General features: G+C 41.1%; 1 protein-coding gene across 5 annotated transcripts in view; it reads left to right on the top strand.

Annotated features, from left to right (window-relative positions):
• LOC119653444 (beta-arrestin-1) overlaps positions 1-17,343 on the top strand; it is a 371,918-nt gene that overhangs the window by 310,704 nt on the left and 43,871 nt on the right. For all 5 annotated transcript variants that reach the window (XM_038058040.1, XM_038058036.1, XM_038058039.1 and 2 more), the window contains 2 exons: positions 15,221-15,546; positions 15,660-15,836. In XM_038058040.1, coding sequence (XP_037913968.1) covers positions 15,221-15,546; positions 15,660-15,836 — 503 coding nt within the window. The remainder of the gene's footprint in view (positions 1-15,220; positions 15,547-15,659; positions 15,837-17,343) is intronic.

Raw genomic sequence — 17,343 nt, 5'->3', positions numbered from 1 at the left:
TTTAAACTACTATCTTGGCGAAAGCAAGGAGCACTCAAATACCCCTCAAAATGCCACACTCGATATAGCTGCCCATTTCGGAATCTTCATCCATTTTCTGGGAAGGTTTTCTCATCCTAGAATTTGCGTATAAGTGGGAGTAGCATATCTGCAGAAAATACAAAAGTAGCCCTAAAAGTTGGTCAAATTAACCGCGATCGAGAGAAGATTTTCTACGGACCGCATTCTCAATGGATGCTTCTTCTGCCTCAAAATGTAACCGCGAACTTTGAGGCTCCCTCGCTATCTTGGCATCCTCAGGTCATTCATTATATTGTAGGATGCCTCTTGAGGGGAGGGGAAAAGAGGAAGTCTTCAGTCGAAATTCAGCTGAAATTCGTTGATTCCTATCAAAAACAAGATCGAAACTAAAACAATAAAAACTAATAAAATAAAATAACAAAGGAAAGCTAAAATTGCAGAGGGTTGCTTGAAAATATTGAGTCCACGCCATCCGCAAAGGTCATCACGAGTCGCATGCCGGGCATAGCATTGCTGACCCCCACATTCAAGCTATGATCGAGACAGACTTCTACAAGCACCTAGGAATTCTGAAAGGAACCCATGCTCGAGTTGATGATCTGAAGCATGCTCTACTTTCCGAATTCCTGCGACATGTAAAGCTGGTACTGAATTCGCATCTCTCGGGGAAGAATAAAATAAGCGCATTGAATGTATTCTCTACCCATCACTGGCTTAATTTTCGGAATATTGCGGTGGACGAAAACCGATCTTGAAAACGTCCATTGACGGATAAGTGGGGAACATCTATCAAATTACGTGAAATCAGCCCGCAATCTGCCTGCATTACGAAAACTAGATTCAGTTCTCTCAATAGCTCTTCCAATGCTCTGCACCTCTCGTTTCAACTTTACCTCTATATGTTTGTTCCAATAATTGCCTTGAAGAACTCGCAGATATTTCACTTCTTCGGAGAGTTGAGAGGTTATGTCCCTCATCTGTGGAAGGCAAAGATCATCATTTTCCTCCTTTTTGAAAATAATACTATTTTGGTTAAAGGAAAAAAAGACAAATTTGATTCTTTTAATACCGAATAATGATTTTTTTGACAAAAACTCACTGAGGAAGAGGAGAACTGGTCCTCAAAATTCCGGTATATGAGAATTTAAAAAACTCATTCGGCAATAAAAAATAAAATTTGTCTTTTTCGCATTATACAACAAGCCGAAAAACGACATAAATAATTGATGAGATAACCATTTTGGTGTTATTTAGATTTACTGAAAGTCCATCCGTGAGGCACCAACTGCCATAAAGTCGACGGCGCGTTGTGTATTTCCACACAACATTCCGAGAGCAACAATTAGCAAAGCCACGTTATCCGCAGTTCACATAGTAGTAAGTCGATCAACATAATCCACAGAAGTGGCAATAGCACACCTCCTTGAGGGCAGTCTTTCGTCGCTTCCGTTGTTAGGTAGCGATCAATACCCACTGCAGCAGACAACAACCTCTGCGTTAGCGAAGCGTAGATATACTTAATTAAAGTTTCATCAACACCCTGCTCTCTGGCCAAACGCTCCTTCAATATCGAACGAACACTCCCGTACTATCTTTGAAACGAAAGAATGAGAGCAGACTCACTGGACTTACCACGTTGGTAAGCACGTTGGTTTTCATTTAGTGGGTGTGAACTTGACCCTTCTCACAAATCTGACCTCCAACCACTCTCTCAAGACATTGCGGCAAAAATTATGTCTGATTTGTCTTAAGGTTTTTGGATTTGAATATTCATCTTTGCCAGGCTTAGGTATGAAGACTACAACAACCTTCTGCCAAGCGGTAGGCACGTTGCCCAGAGCAAGACATCTTCAAAAAATATTTCTTAGAAGTTGCTCTGAGTGTTCTGTACCCTCCTTTGACATCGTTGGATAGATGTCATCCATGCCAGGAGCTCTTACCTTTCTATTGGCGGCACCTGCTCTCGCAGTGTTCTAATTTTCCTTGCAAAACCTTCATGTTGAAACATTTGGACAAACCGCCAATTTTATCTCTCCCACTTCTCTCTCCCACATCTTTTGTTTCGGATGATGTACTTCCAAGAGAGTGTATAGACTCTACTTTGGAGTTTGTGAAAGTTCCATCCGGTTCTCTAAGAGGGTCATCTTTTTTAAAAACTCTGCAAAGTCTGGAATTTTTCCTTTCTCCTTCCAGTTCCTCACAGTATGCTCTAAAGGAGTCTCGCTTCAAAGGAGTCTCGCTTCGAACATTTTAAGAGCCTCTTGTATTCACGCGGTAAATCCCTGAAGTTTATCCAGTTCTCATTGTTGTTGCTTTTGTAAGGACGATTTGATTTCCCGAGTCTTGACAGTTATCGGTTGGTAAGGAATTTTTTTCCCGTTTCGTCCTCGGGAAATAGGGAAAACCTCTCACCCCAAATCACTCTAAAAGTATCTTATTCCAATTGATCTCATAGCGCCAAAGTGGTACTTAGTCGCCTAGGAAGCTCCACTTTGTCGCTTAGAAGTTCATTGAACTTTGCCCAATCCGTTTTTCTAGAATTCCGTCTTTGTGTTATATACTGTTCGCCTTTAGGCTAAATTTTAAGTAACGGTGATCGTAGAGTGAGAGTTCATCTAACAATCGCTAGTCTATAATCATCCCTAACAGCGTTGTAGTGCAGATTATTAGATCAATTACTTCACATCTTTTTTACGAACACAAGGCCGTACACTACGTTCGCGCCTCAATTTTGAGAGCCCACAGTGGCCATTAGATTTAAGTTATTTTTGTTAGTTTAAAAGATTGACCTATTTCTTAAAAATAAAAAAATGATTTTAAAAAACAAAAAAGAAAAACATTTACGGCCGTCAGATCAGCTGAAGTCAAACGGTTCTGGGATTGCATTTGCCAGCTGAAGTCAAACAACTTTGGGATTGCATTTACTACTGCCCCGACAAATATGCTGAGCATCCGGATCACAGCCTATTAAAAGTTCAAGGTCACTTGATTCTGCATGCATTATCAGATTCCTTAATTTTTGGCAACGGCGAGGGCAAAACGAATCATAGGATAAGTAAGCAGAGGCAACCATGGAGTTTCTCCTTTTGCCAATAATCTGGTATTGTAAGTAGACCGCAACTAGCTCGTGGAAACAGAAATGACTAGCACTAGCATCACCACGCCTCGGTCTCGAGGATCTCCCGTCGAAGAAGATCCCAATACCCTTGACTGATTCAATACCACAGATTTTTTTAAAACATACCCACGTCTCTTGTACCAGAAGTACAAAGGATAGTCCTGCAACTTTGCCAGCCTTACTGCCAGTAGATAGGAAGAGGCTACGCTGCAGGTTAATTTGACTAACCTTTATGTTTGTGACCATAATTGCAGTTTAATGTGAAACCGTTGCTAATTGAAAATCTTCTGCATCCCGTGTGAATTTCACCGCGGTTACCAACTTGCCCTAATTTTCCGCCGAAAGTTTCGCTTTTTGCGTCCAATTTCTCTGGATTTCACCACATACCATACAGACCAGAATTAAACAAGTTCCGTCTACATCACCAATTTCCCTTTCTCCATTTTTTCCTAGTAGAGAACGGAATAAAAGTTAATGGTAGGCAAACCTTAGTCCCTTCTTCTTTGCAGTTGAGCTTTCTTCTATCGGGCCTTTCTCTGCCATTTTCTAGAAGAATTAGGCAACAATGTCACCGCCAGGTTGGCCCTAGTCAGGTGTCCAGTTCCTCTTATTAAGGGAGCTGCTGTACTGTCCTTTCTGGCTGACCGCGCTCTCTCCAAAACCTGCATATACGAGTGGCAAAAAAAGTTTTTCTGAAGAACACGGAATGATGGAAAATCAGAGTCACGTTCGGGGTCCCCGACGAAAACATCAGTGTAGTTAGGCAGCTTGTACGGCGCCTCACTGTCAAGGAAATTGTTTTATCAGTAGATCTATACCAGTATATGTTCCAGTGTATGTTCCATCATCAGAGAAAAACTTGGATTCTCAAAGATTTTAACACAATGAGTTCGTCGGCTTTTTCCTGATCAAAAACGCCGGTCTGCACATTTACCAGAAGTTATTAGCCCGTAATGCTTGGGAAGAAGGAAGTTATATCAGTGGTATATTCACTTGTGGTGGGACATGGGTTCACCACTCCACGCCTGAATGAAAACAATCGAGCACTAAATGGCGACTAAGACAATAAAGGCGAAAACGCGATTGACCTTGAACTCTTTGTGTGCAATTGAATAAAAACCCACCTTTCTACTTTTTATGACGACACTATCAGGAAACTTGCAAGACGTTAGGAAAGTGTGTTTCAGTACAACGTTTTGAAATATTTCGTATTCAAAAACAATCTCGTTTATATTTAACTTACCCTCGTATACCCCTATCTACCTATACACCATTGCCAATTCCTGGCAATGTGCTTCAGATGCCTCCACAATTTTCTGTGAAGCGTACACTCCACCTTTATTGTTGCACACCACGTAATTGTAGGGCCAACCACTCGTCGGCAATCCTGGCATAGTGGGTTCCATTGCATGGCATAAACTAGAATGGATCTTTTGCCCTTCTTTAAAGTGTGATTTACACTTTCTGATAGACACAACGTAGACATAAATTGACGAAAGCTTGAAGCGGTCGATCACTGACTATATACTATATATGCAGTAGCACAGGGAAACCATGCGTCGTGCGGCATCAAAGTGCTTTGTTGTTTGTTGTTTATCTTCAGGCCAACTCTGCTTGCCTCTTTCTTCAAATCTAAGACGCCATCGGCCGGAAAAACCGTAGGCAACCACGAGACCCGTTGAAAAGGAGAACTTGCTCAATTCCAACAGGGTCCTGTATTCGAGCAAGGTCGCGAGGCTAAGTTTTACGTGATTACTAATGAAAAATGTTCATCGTTTGAAATATTATTTTCGTCTGTGAATAGTTTTTATTTAAGATTTGATGCGGTCAATTTAACAAATCAAAAATATTTGAGGAGGAACGAAATTGTCCATTGAACCCTCCCAGGTCCTCCAGCCTGGGGCAGTATGAAGAACGTCAACCATAAGCAGGATTAGTATTAAAACGTTTAGTTACAGAACTTAATGACTGGAGACGTTTTCATTCATAGCCACAAGAGCCACAAAAGAATTGAGGTGATGATGTTTTGTGGACGGAAAATTCGTAAAAGTTATTGCACATGTTGTTTTAGTTAACAAGCGGAAGTGACAGTGGATAGGTCATATTTTAATATCCGGTTGCCATTTACCTCTTGGTGGGGTATAGCGCCTCAACCACATCTACACACCATTGCCCACGGTTACCTGAACTGCGCTTTAGCTTCTCCCATGACTTCCCGAGACTCCGGCACTCCTTCTCCACCGTTCTGCCGAAGTGTTCCTGAGGCGACACACTTATCGGGCATCTTCGAAGAGAAAATTCTACTGTATGGCGTAGTCGCGTTATGAAGGAAAAAACCTCGTTGATTATTTGTCAAGAATTTCCCCGTTTCTCTAGAAAGGCTTGACTGAATAAGTTTTTCGCTGAAATCTACTTAAGAAACTTTAGTTAGGTTCTAACTAGGTATTTCCTAGATGTTATGATCCACTTTGCCTATATTTCATCCCAGCGACACCTTCATTAGCAGAACAATTTCTACTAGGTAAGGTTCTGCCTTTCCTCAAATAGCTTTTGTAGAAGCGTATCTGTCCGACATAAAAACGAGTAGTGACACAAATTCATAACTTCCCATATTGTGAAGCAGTTCGCGATTCAAAAATTTATGTGTCTAAAACTTCGAGCATTTTTCTTTCCTACAATTGAAGTCTACCCTTTGAATGAAAGTCAAGTAGCTTTCTAATAAAAGTCACGTTAAAAAAGCGGTTATTCAAAATTCAGTCGCACCCTTGCCTTGAGAAATGCCTGGCACTTTACATAAATCAACCGGGAAATTTTCCACTTCTACATATATAGAAACATCTCTTCCTTTGTCATGTTCCTATTACATAACCCTCTTCAGGTAAGGATGTTTTACACGCTATTCACCCAAACATTGCAAAGTTACTCTATATGTAATGCAGGGGTAACGAAAGTACTTTTTCCTGCATGAATATGTGTTTATATGACATGCAAAGATACTCTCGAAAATTTTATTCTCTAAGCCCTCCCTCATCCATCTTCCTACCTTGCACACGCTCCCCACGAAAATAAATGTTACAAATGGAGTTAAAATCATAAGGTACATAATAGATACGCTAAAATGGGTTTTATATTGTAAGATTCAGCAAATTTAAGCAAATAGAGATCGATTTTTCACGTCGAAAATTTTCACCGCAATTTACATGTTGGATTTGCAATTCAAATAAGTGAAAATTGCAAAAACGTTTCACAGTGACAATGTCCTGAAGGTAAGATTGTGGAATCTAGAAGAAATGGGAATCATGGTTCTCTGTATATGTAGGATTATACCTTTGTCAAGAGCAGATAGATTAAAGATGTTGGTAGGAGAGAAGTTTCTACAGCTTTGGCTATGACAGAACGAGTACACAAGATGGGATAAATTTTGCGTTATTTGAGTTAGAAGTTTGTTTGTGTAATAGAGAAGTTTGCGAAATCTTTCAACGCTCATTTTACCATAATTTGTTGTACATATGTATGCATGTAGGTGTGATTCCTTCGATTTGTCGAAGATATTGGAAGGAACATGAGTTGCTTGTTTGCATTTCGAAGATACATGATTTATTAGTCCGAAATCCGATGCTTTAGGAAACGACTACTTCTTTTTGTACAGCGTAGCTAGCTCGCTGAAACTGGCTAAATCGATCTGAAAAGGAAATTATCGTCTTATCGGTGGTTTGGTGTATAGAAACGGACGGCGAAGATAGAGCATTCTCCTCAAATTGTGCCTGAAACTCGCTAAGAAAAGTTATATTCGGCTTACGTCGGAAAATTCCATTAAAGTGGTAAATCAAGGTGGGCGGTGCCTAGCTTAAAGTGGATAGTGAGAAGCTCGGCAGCCGAGAACCCACCACTGACACAGCCAGCTGGATTCTCGGCTGATCTCACATAGCATCACTCCTCTGGGGATGTGAGGATTTTCTTCATACGATTAGTCACTTAGGACTTCTGAATATAACAAACAAAAAATGAAAATCTCTCGAATATGTGCCTCAGACATCTGTTAACGACAACGCTCAAAGTATGTTCTTCACCATTGCTACCAAAATAAGCGGAGCATTGAGCTTCAACCTGGAGATCTTTGCACCGCACCCACTCACCCAACTCAGGTTAGACAACTCGATAAATGAGGCAGAATCGCCAGTGGTAGCCTGCATCACTGAACTCTCATTTGACTTCGTAGTCGGAAGTGCTTTGCTGAAAGGTTGGGGGTGATGTCACAAGCCATATATGTATGTTGCCAACTTCTCGGTATCGAAGCTTGTATACGCGCTCCATGTGATCAAGAGCGCACTGCTGCAATGCGCGGACCGCGCTATATGAACATGAAACCATTCGATTGGCAGATACAATGGTAATTCTACAGAGGCCCGTCTGGATGATTTCGCAAATGATATATTGGCAATCGCGATGGTTGGATGTTACCCAAACCTGCCGCAACATTTTCTCGTTAACTCTAGATAATACTACTTTAAGTTGCCTCAATCGCAAGATCGCAAGATTTGAAACTGAGAATATTGGAATGAGAGTCTGCTCCACTGCACGTCATTCAACGAAGCCGATGCATTGAAGACAACTCGGAAGGTTTGTTACATGGCATGATATGGAGCATACTAGCCATGATATTGTTTTGGGAAGGAATCGACGGGCAGCATGAAGGCTGCGAATTTCTCCCAGAGGTCGGGAGTAAATGAGAAGCGTTCTGCTTGTTAGGAATCGCTTGAGTTTGGAACCTCTATTCAGAACCGGGTCTGGACGATAACTACCCTTAGTACGTGAGTAGGTGTTGGCGAAGATGGGAGCCAGTAACACTTTTTCTCCTGATGGGTAATATGAGGAAGCTCGTCCTGTAGCCAAAAGTATTGTATGAAGTCATCCAAGCTTAGCTCATCGTCGTTAAAATGCACAGTGATCGACTATATCGGTGCCATGTAGATGGCGCGTATAAGCTGGACTAACACAATCAAACCTAATCCAGTTGCCTGTACGCAGGGCTCGGCAGGCTGTCTACTGCGTAGTCCTGGCTTCACTTTGAAATGCCAAACATATGCTCCACGAAAGACGCCACCTGCTAATTTTCCGAACGTTATATCCACTAAATGTAGTCCTCGAAGATGCTGCTATTTCAATTACCGTCAAAAATATGAAATAAATTTCGCCACCTCAAGATTGAATATCAACTCCGAGTGCAATGAATGAGGAGCAATACTAACGAGCGAACAGATGATGTCGCTCCAAACTTTTGAGTCGCTGAAGCAGCATCACTGCACTGCAACCAGAGATATTTTGAAGATCCTAGTTTAGCTCTAGCCCGCTTATTACGATCTATGTTCTTATGAGCGGGAGAGGACCTGCCATGTAGTCATCGGCGGACTCGTGTTGTCGCCAAAAAGACTACTGCATACCCTCTTACTAAATTCGAAATTTCATAGTCCTAGGACTGACAGAACTCTTTGAAATGTTCAGGCGCTGGGGAGTTGTGTTGGACGGATCGCCTAGTCTAAAGCAGTTCGGCCATAAATGAAACTCAGGATCATTGCTCCTAGCCGCCTTATTCGGTGAAAAGAGACAGGAAGCTTCTCTTGTGCCAAAGTAGATCGCTTCAACCTATATTCAGTTGATGTTATACAGCAGCTCTTAGAACCGGCAAATTTTTACGAATTAACCGAAAATACGAATTACCGATGTACGAACACCGGCATTCCACTCCACTATTTCATGGTCCAGCATTCTGCTGTAAAGAATGATACGGCATTGCTCCTTGATAATCTGATCGCCTCTAAAACCGAGATAGGTAGTATGCGCATTACTACTTCAAAAACCTTACCAAATCGGGGTTGAGGATCTCGCAAAAGACGCTGCCGTTCCATAAGCGTGTTACGTTAAGCTTGGTAATTTCACTACGACAATCGGTAGAGCAAACCCATCCTAGTTTTTAACAGAGATGAGCGAAGCTTGCACTGCGTTAACCACAGCCAATAATGCCTTTGAGGGCTCGTCTACTATTGAGTAATTATGCAATGTTTATATCCAGCAGGGGCTGTCGTAGTGACCATTCAGAGCCTTCCATACTTCCTGATAACCTCCTGCGTAGAGGCCAACAACCAGGGGCATGGCGTCGCCATTGATAGTATAGCGCAGTTTACCGAGTTTATAAGCCTCCGGAAATCCTGATCGTGCAATGCATAACCGTGCCTTTGAATGCCAACCAGTTGTGTAGGGCTTCGTCACAAAAGGTACCGCCAATGGATCTAATTGATATCCTAACGCCCAGCAGTCGCCTTTGACTCCGAGGAAGACCTCGTGAGAGTCCAATACACGGGGAAGCGTAACGTGGAACGAAATGTATTGTAGTTTGATATCTCTTGCACTTTCATTGCAGCCTCCTCCAACACTTCAACTTGGAGCGCTCTGTGCGCGGTAATTAGACCTTTACTAGTCTATGTTGACCAGCAATTCCTCTAATTTTCGCGGTCCTGAAACTGTGCTAAAGGCGGCAACCACTATCTAGTGTAAGGTATTCACCTCCAATCGGTTGTTTGTGTAGTAAGTCGCACCATCGCGAAGCCAACTTCTGTGCTTGAAACACCACCCATAGTTATAGCCACTAACAAAACTATTAACACTCAAAGAAGTTGGAATTATCAACGACATAAGTGCCTATTCCGGCTGGAGTCCAGCCAAAGATGAAAGGAGCGAGTTCTCGCAGTCTGCTCGCTATGCAGATGAACTTTTGCCTCGACATGGGGCATATACCGCATATACCGCAACGGCTCAAAAATAGAACATGTTTCTCGAGCAGGAGTTGACCTTTCGGACCAAAACGAGAAGTAGCCTTTTTCCTTGGGACAATATACAACTGTATTTCAGGCTGAAGTGTAGAGGATCCTAAGGGTAAGGGAGAACTGGCGCAGCGCGGTCTACATCCGATTTTTTTGGGTAGAATAAGTGAATGCGTTTATGCACAGATTTCCATAATGGTACGCCGTCGGACTATCGACACCTTCCCATCATTAGATAGCTAACTGGCAACCATTTGACACGTTCCTTCGGGCTAGTCCTCCTCTCGGCTTTGGGAGCCTTCAAGACAAGAAACTCCTTTCACCAACGGAAGGGGAGAGGAGGAAGATAATTGTTAATTCAAGTAATCCCTTGTCACGCGGTCCCGCCATATGTCGAGCTCAATCGTTTTTGCAATAAGAAAAAATCAGAAACCTTTGAACATATTCGATAATTAATTCGATGCAGTCCTGACATTTTATCTCTTAGGGAAACCAATTTGACGCGAGGGAGGCAATTTTGACCTACTGTGAGCTCGTTAATAATAGGATATCAACTAAGCTTCCCAGTATGTTGCTTCATATTAAAGGTAATATTAGGGCAATTTTGCGGGTCTAGGATGAGTTTAATATGTTTATATGCTTATTAATTTCATTTGAGCAAATATCGGTATGGAGGGTATTTCGAAACCTAGATATCATATAGAGCATCATCGTGACTTTTTTCAGATTTTTTTGGTGGCTAGTTTCTGAAAATGGCCCCTTAAATTAAGTGACCCTTTGATAATCCCTCCCTCCTCCATTTCATAACCGAAACTAAACTCAACTAAGACATAATTCAGAAAATACTAAGCGAGACCTTTCATTTGATCGTGCAGCTCTTCATTTCAAAATTCATAGTCAGTCTTCTCAATTTTGTACAGGTATGGCTGAAAAATCACGCAAATCATCTGCCTTTTGACTCATTTTGCCAAAAGATGTACCACTCATTTAGTGTACACCGTCGTTTTTCAGGTGCAACCATCTCTCATTTGCGATTGTAGCAAGCCGGATCACTCCTCCCCACTGTCGCTTGTTATTAGCCGAATTAGGGCAAAGGACTACTCAACGACTTCAGTGCAGGTTTGCAATCACGGCAGATTACGATGCGTCTACCTTTAAATCGCTTGTCAATCACCTACGTTGCCACCCTTAGGATCGCATATACTTCAGCTTGAAAAACTGTTGGAACTGTTGCCCCAAAGGAAAAGTCCACTTCTCGTTTTTGTTGGAAAGGTGGACTCCGGTTCCAAAACCCTGTTTTTTAGCCATCCCAGTTTTTCTTACGTTTCAGGATAAATTCATATCCTTTAGGCTTTCTAAGGACTGGAGTTCGTTCTGCCAGTAACTTGCAATGCTGTGTGTTCCCGACGTTGTCTCCCCATAGACCTAACCCAACTAGACTGTGAGCTGCTCTCATGGCAGTGCTTTCAATGAATATATCCTAGGGATATAGTAATGCATTTAGAGCTGCGCCGGATGTTGTGTTAATGGCACCTGTAACACCCAGACACATAGTTCTTTGCAGTACGGCAAATTTATAGTGAAAACTTTTTTGTATCATTTTAACCAACCACACTACACTACACTACACATACATTGACCTAACGATTCTGAAGGTCTGTTTGCACAGCCCCTACGCTGTGGGAGCTCGTTCCAAATTTACCTTTACATATTTGTTCCAAAGAAGCTTTTTATCCACAGGAGCTTCCAGATATTTCGCTTCTTCGGAGGACAGTTGAAGGATTGTACCCGGCATCTTTGGGAGGAAAAGTCCGTCCAGTTTCCCCTCTTTGTAAATAATATCAGCGTAGTTTTATTTGGATTTACTGAAACTCCATGCCCGAGGCACCAACTGTCAATCAAATCAACGGCTGTATTTTTCTAAACACCGTTTCTAAATCCCGATCAACAGCTGGGGCAGCCATGTCATCAGTATAAGCTTGGGCGTGTATATGCTTATTTTGCAGTTCGCAAATAGTGAATCGATTAGCATGCTCCACAGAAGTGACGATAGCACACTCCTTTGGGGGTAGCTCTGCGTCGCTTCCGTTGTTAGGTAGCGATCGACACATCATAGGATCGACCCACTTTATTAAAGTATCATCGACACCATGCGCTATGGTGGTATCGGGCAGCTTTTGGACGGGCGAAACTCCCCTTCAATGTTCAAGAACACCATAACCCTAGCGCATACTCGCCTTTCAGAGGTGCGTCCTCTAGCTTTGAAACCAAAGAGTCAAGAGCAGATTTACAGGACTTTCCATGTTGGTAAACATTTTGGGTTGTATTTAATGGGTGCGACCTTAGCGTCTTCCCACGAATTTGACGCTCAATCAGTCTATCAAACCATTCCGCAAGATTGATGTCAAGCTGATCTGTTTGAAATCGTCTTTTCCAGGCTTCCGTCTAAAGACTGCCAAGAGGTAAGCACGTAGTCCCAAATAAGACATACTAGAAAAATATTTCTTAGCAATCGCTGTACGTGCTCCTTCAGCATTGCTGAATAGAGACTATACATGCCAGGTGCTTTAAAGTGTTCAGAGGACAGTGTAGCAGCTCTTACTTTTTCATTGGTAGCAACGGCTCTCGCAGTATTTCAGTTTTCCTTAGTTTCTCTTGCTGATTTGGCCACATCCACCGGCACTAAACCCTACAGGACGCGCGAATGTAGGCCCTAATGCGAAGCACAATAAAGCGTTGCCCACCATAGATATGTTGATCTTATGCTCTTTGTGCCCATTACCGCTGACAGAAGAGTCTGGCGCGTCCAGTGTGCGTCACGTCGGGGTTACTAGCTTGCCCCGACTTTCCACTGAAAATTCCGCTTCCTTGCGTCTGATTTCTCGAGGCATTACCGCACCTGGTGGTGCAACCACGTCCATGTCCTCGTTGCCAAGGTATTTCACGTTCGTTTGTAGTGTCATCCTTTGCCGCCGACATGGAGCCTTCCCAGGTTCACGGTATGTGGGCCACTTGGCTCCACTTTCACTTATCGGCGTTAAGCCAGTAGTATCCACGCCACCAGCTTCCCTTTCGTCCGCTCTTCCTGGTAAGAGTGAAGGAGGAAGTTCTGACAGGCAGGATTCAGCCTGTAGCTCTCCTTTAGTAGCTGAAGTTTCCTTCTGCCGATTCTGTAGCACCGCGGTCCATCCGTAGTCGCTTTTCTAGTTTGTCCCAAGCTGAGAGTTGCCATGATTTCCTTCCTCGCTGGCTGCGCCATAGGCACTGCATAAATACGAGCTTTAAGTTGAGTTGGAAAGCATGCCTTCTATAGATTTCCCCGTAGGGAGATATAAATTTGGTGAAGCTTCCAAAAGCTGCTCCTCGGCCGCGATCTTCTTACCACTTGGAGGGTTAAAATCAATGACTTCCATATTGAGGGGAGTTCAACCCCACTTGTTACTTAAAAAAGAAACATATTTTTCTATTGCATGTTTTTGAAATATATGTAACAATCTAAAAATACGTCATTAAAATTTCAAATCGATCCAAATGAAAATGACTAAGATATGATCGTTGAAAGAGAAGAATCTATTCCATAAACGCCCTGAAGTTGAAACTTTAAACGGATTTTTCTATAGATCGCATATTTGAAGCCGGTGACCGAAATTACTCGACTTGTACCGATTTACTTCGTGCACAAAAGCATACATATGTACATATATAGTACATATAGTACATATATAAATACGGCTGGTTTAATGTTCAAATATATCTATCTGAATTAGACACTGCCCGCAATCTTCATTAGCACGTATATACTATATACCTGTATACACACGTCTGGTTGGAGTAAATGATATTCATATACAAATGACTAAAAAATTAAAACAAAATAATTCTTTCCGACCCCATTCATAATAACTCATTTTGATCTGATATTGATGAATTTCACCCGCAATAACTTTGTTAATAATAGTTCGATTTCGAAACTTGACAAAATTGTGCATTCTGTTATTCGTTACACCCATGCCAAATTTTGTACTTCTGGGATGAACATAAGAGGAGTTGCCGGGTAGATTTCTAAAATATGGAAATATATTAAAATATAACATATATTAACTTTACTTGCGAAGATATCGGAACCGGATGTATTTTGAGGCCTAGATTTCGTAGAGATGCACCAGTGTTATTTTTTTCAGATTTTTCGGTTAAATAAGTTCTGAGAACGAGACCTGTTACACTTTTTGTGGGTCATATTTTGAACCCTCACTCTCCTATGTTTCACCCAATATCAAATATGGAACCAGTTTTGAAAAATACTAATTGAGACCTTTGATTTGATACCCCACATGGCTACATTTTATAGAAAAAAATGTTGCACCACTCCATTCACATGTATGGAGAGCCCCCCCTTAAACTTAACACAAAATGGCTTGCTGCATATAAAGGGAACACCGGATCACATACTCTTACCAATTTTCGTGACAATCAGTCAAGCCGTTTCCGAATAAATCGGGTTGTGACCGACAGACAAACCGACACCGTCTCGATTCTAATAAGGTTTTGTTTCACACAAAACCTTAAAAATGAGAAATTAACCATTAACTTGTCCACTATTTTGTGAAAAATGCATGTTTTTAAATCCTTCGAACAAGCACTGGTTTTCGTTGTTGTTTAACTAAATTCATCGACAGTTTTTGGTTCAGAAAAATAATAATACATTTTTTTAACCATTTGTAATACAACTGTATAATATTTGTCAATAAATAAATTACTGAAATTATTTCAAATTATTATTATTATATGGTATTTCATGAAAGTCGTAAGATAACTCATTCATAACTACAAAAAAATTAAGAAACGAAAAAAATAAATCACGAGTCCAACCACGCAAGAGTCGCCTTCCGTGGACGAACTCATGGCGGCCATTGTATAAGTGTTTGCCAATTTTCGCAACAAAAGTTCTGTATAACTCAATCTAAAAAGGAAATACGAAACTTCTTCACGGAGCAAGATATTTCAAATCTTTGGATTCAACTTCTCAAATGTCGGAAATATACGCATCAAGAGAAAGTGTATTTTCTGCCAACTCTGATGAAAGTTGCAAGAGTTAAGAATTGCTACCACATTAACGGCATAGAATAGAAAACTCATAAATTTAATATTTCTTTTATACTTTATTTATCTATCTGAGGACGTGTCCCTCTATCCTTATCACTTTCGCATCAAGTTAGAGAATTAACGAAGCTAAAACTTTTCCTTTCTTATATTTCCTTGACAGATGGTGTCGTCTTAATCGATCCCGATTATGTTCGAGACCGGAAAGTTTTCGGTAATGTCCTGGCAGCATTTCGTTATGGCCGAGAAGATCTGGACGTGCTGGGCTTGACATTTCGTAAGGATTTATATATTGCACATGCACAAATCTACCCACCGGAAGGAAATGATCGACCGTTGACCCGACTACAAGAGCGACTTATAAAGAAACTGGGACCTAATGCATATCCTTTCTATTTTGAAGTTCCTCCGCATTGTCCGGCATCGGTTTCGCTACAACCGGCGCCCGGCGATACAGGCAAGCCGTGCGGTGTTGATTATGAGCTAAAGGTAGGTGAAAGTTTTCTGTCCTTTCTTTTCTTGTAGTTACTAATTTGAATGAAAGGATTTCCTTTTCCCATTCTAATCATGTATTATTAATTCCTCCTAATTTGTCCTTACAGGCCTTTGTTGCAGAACAAATAGAGGATAAGCCACATAAACGAAATTCCGTACGATTAGCGATAAGAAAAATTATGTATGCACCATCGAAAATAGGCGAACAACCATCTATTGAAGTTAGCAAAGAATTTATGCTTAAACCAAATAAAATCCACCTGGAAGCCAGTTTGGATAAGGAGGTAAGTCCTTTGAATGGTTATCTAATGGAATTCCATGCAATAAACCAATACCTACTAAGTTCCAAATGAGATTTATTGAGGAAAACTTTCTCCCATCACGAAAGTATGTTCGTGCGATTACACCAGAACTAGGAAAACATCGCTCCTACTTTTCTGAGGTAGTGCTAACGGCTGCGAATGCTATTTATTATTCGCATCTGGCCAGTGGATATCCGTATCACTTAATGAAAATGGACAGTGCTAGAACGTCCAATAATTAAACAAATTGATTTATTTTTACCAGACATCGGCACCTTTCAACAAAGCTACCCCAGACTGGCCTGCGCAAAGTCAATTAATCTTTGTTTTTCCCTTCCTCGCCATTAAACACGCAACTTTTATTGCAGTTTTTTTCTAATTTTCATTTCCATTAATTTTTTTTAAGTCGAAAATAAAATGAATCAAAAGTAGAGTAAATATACCAATTTCTTCGAAGATACATAATCAATGTAAACATATTTCAACTAATTGGTCTGCTAAATTTTATTTCTCGTGGAGGAAGTTCGTAGCCATTTCTATTCGAATAGATGAGATGAATTTACATAATAGGAATCAGGTTAGGAGCAAAAATAGAGAAAGAATCAGAAGAACGAACCGGAAACCATAAATAGCCGGCACTTTGTTGTGAATTGAGTTTAATTTGTTGCTATTTTCATTTAAATTTAATCATTGGAAGATGATTTAATGTTTATGTTTGTCTTGATTTTTTCGCCTCTCGGAATAAACAGCTTCAGCGCTACATCGTAAAGAATTGATTGTTTTGATATTATCCTTTTCGTTTCTATTCACACCTTACATTCTAGGCTAACACGTGAAGGATATTTATTTAGATTTAAATTTAGTGTGTTTTCAAAGAAATACAAGCCAACTTAAAAGATTTCCTCAGTCACGCCCCAAAATTTAGTATAGGTATGGAAGAAATGGCTGCTCTGACGAGCTCAATTAGTTTTGTGGTGCGCCGTTTTGATGTCACAAACTTGTAAGACCATGACTGCTGTGGAAAGAGCAGGGGAGCAGAGTCTAGTCGACTTTGATCTTCAGAGCCAGCCCGTAAAAAAAAAACAGTTCTCCTATCCTGCAGCTCTGAGGTCTTCAAAGAATTTAACCCTAGTATCCTAGTGGATCTAACTGGGCAATACGATAATTCAAACTTCTTTCGCGTGCAGTGCGAGAGATCTTGCCGCATGTACTGAGACTGCCAAGTTTTAATCATATAGCGTACAACAAACTCGACGTGCTGTTAGTTGGCAAGACAGGTCGCTCCGCATATATTATTGATGTTGCTATCCCCCTAAATAGCAAACGTTGAATGGAAATATCTGGAGAAGAAGGTGAACTATGAGCCACTGGCTCGAGAAATCAAAGAAATCAGTCGCCTCATGAAAGTTGCTGTTGGTCCCATAATATTGCCAGCTGCAAGTACCTAAATCTATCACGGCTTCCCTTAATGTTCTGTGACTCTCACACA

The sequence above is a fragment of the Hermetia illucens genome, chromosome 4 (genome assembly GCF_905115235.1).
Source record: "Hermetia illucens chromosome 4, iHerIll2.2.curated.20191125, whole genome shotgun sequence".
In the NCBI taxonomy this organism is placed as follows: Eukaryota; Metazoa; Arthropoda; class Insecta; order Diptera; family Stratiomyidae; genus Hermetia; species Hermetia illucens.
Note: the sequence above shows the minus strand (reverse complement) of the source record. Positions and strands in the feature narration are given on the sequence as shown.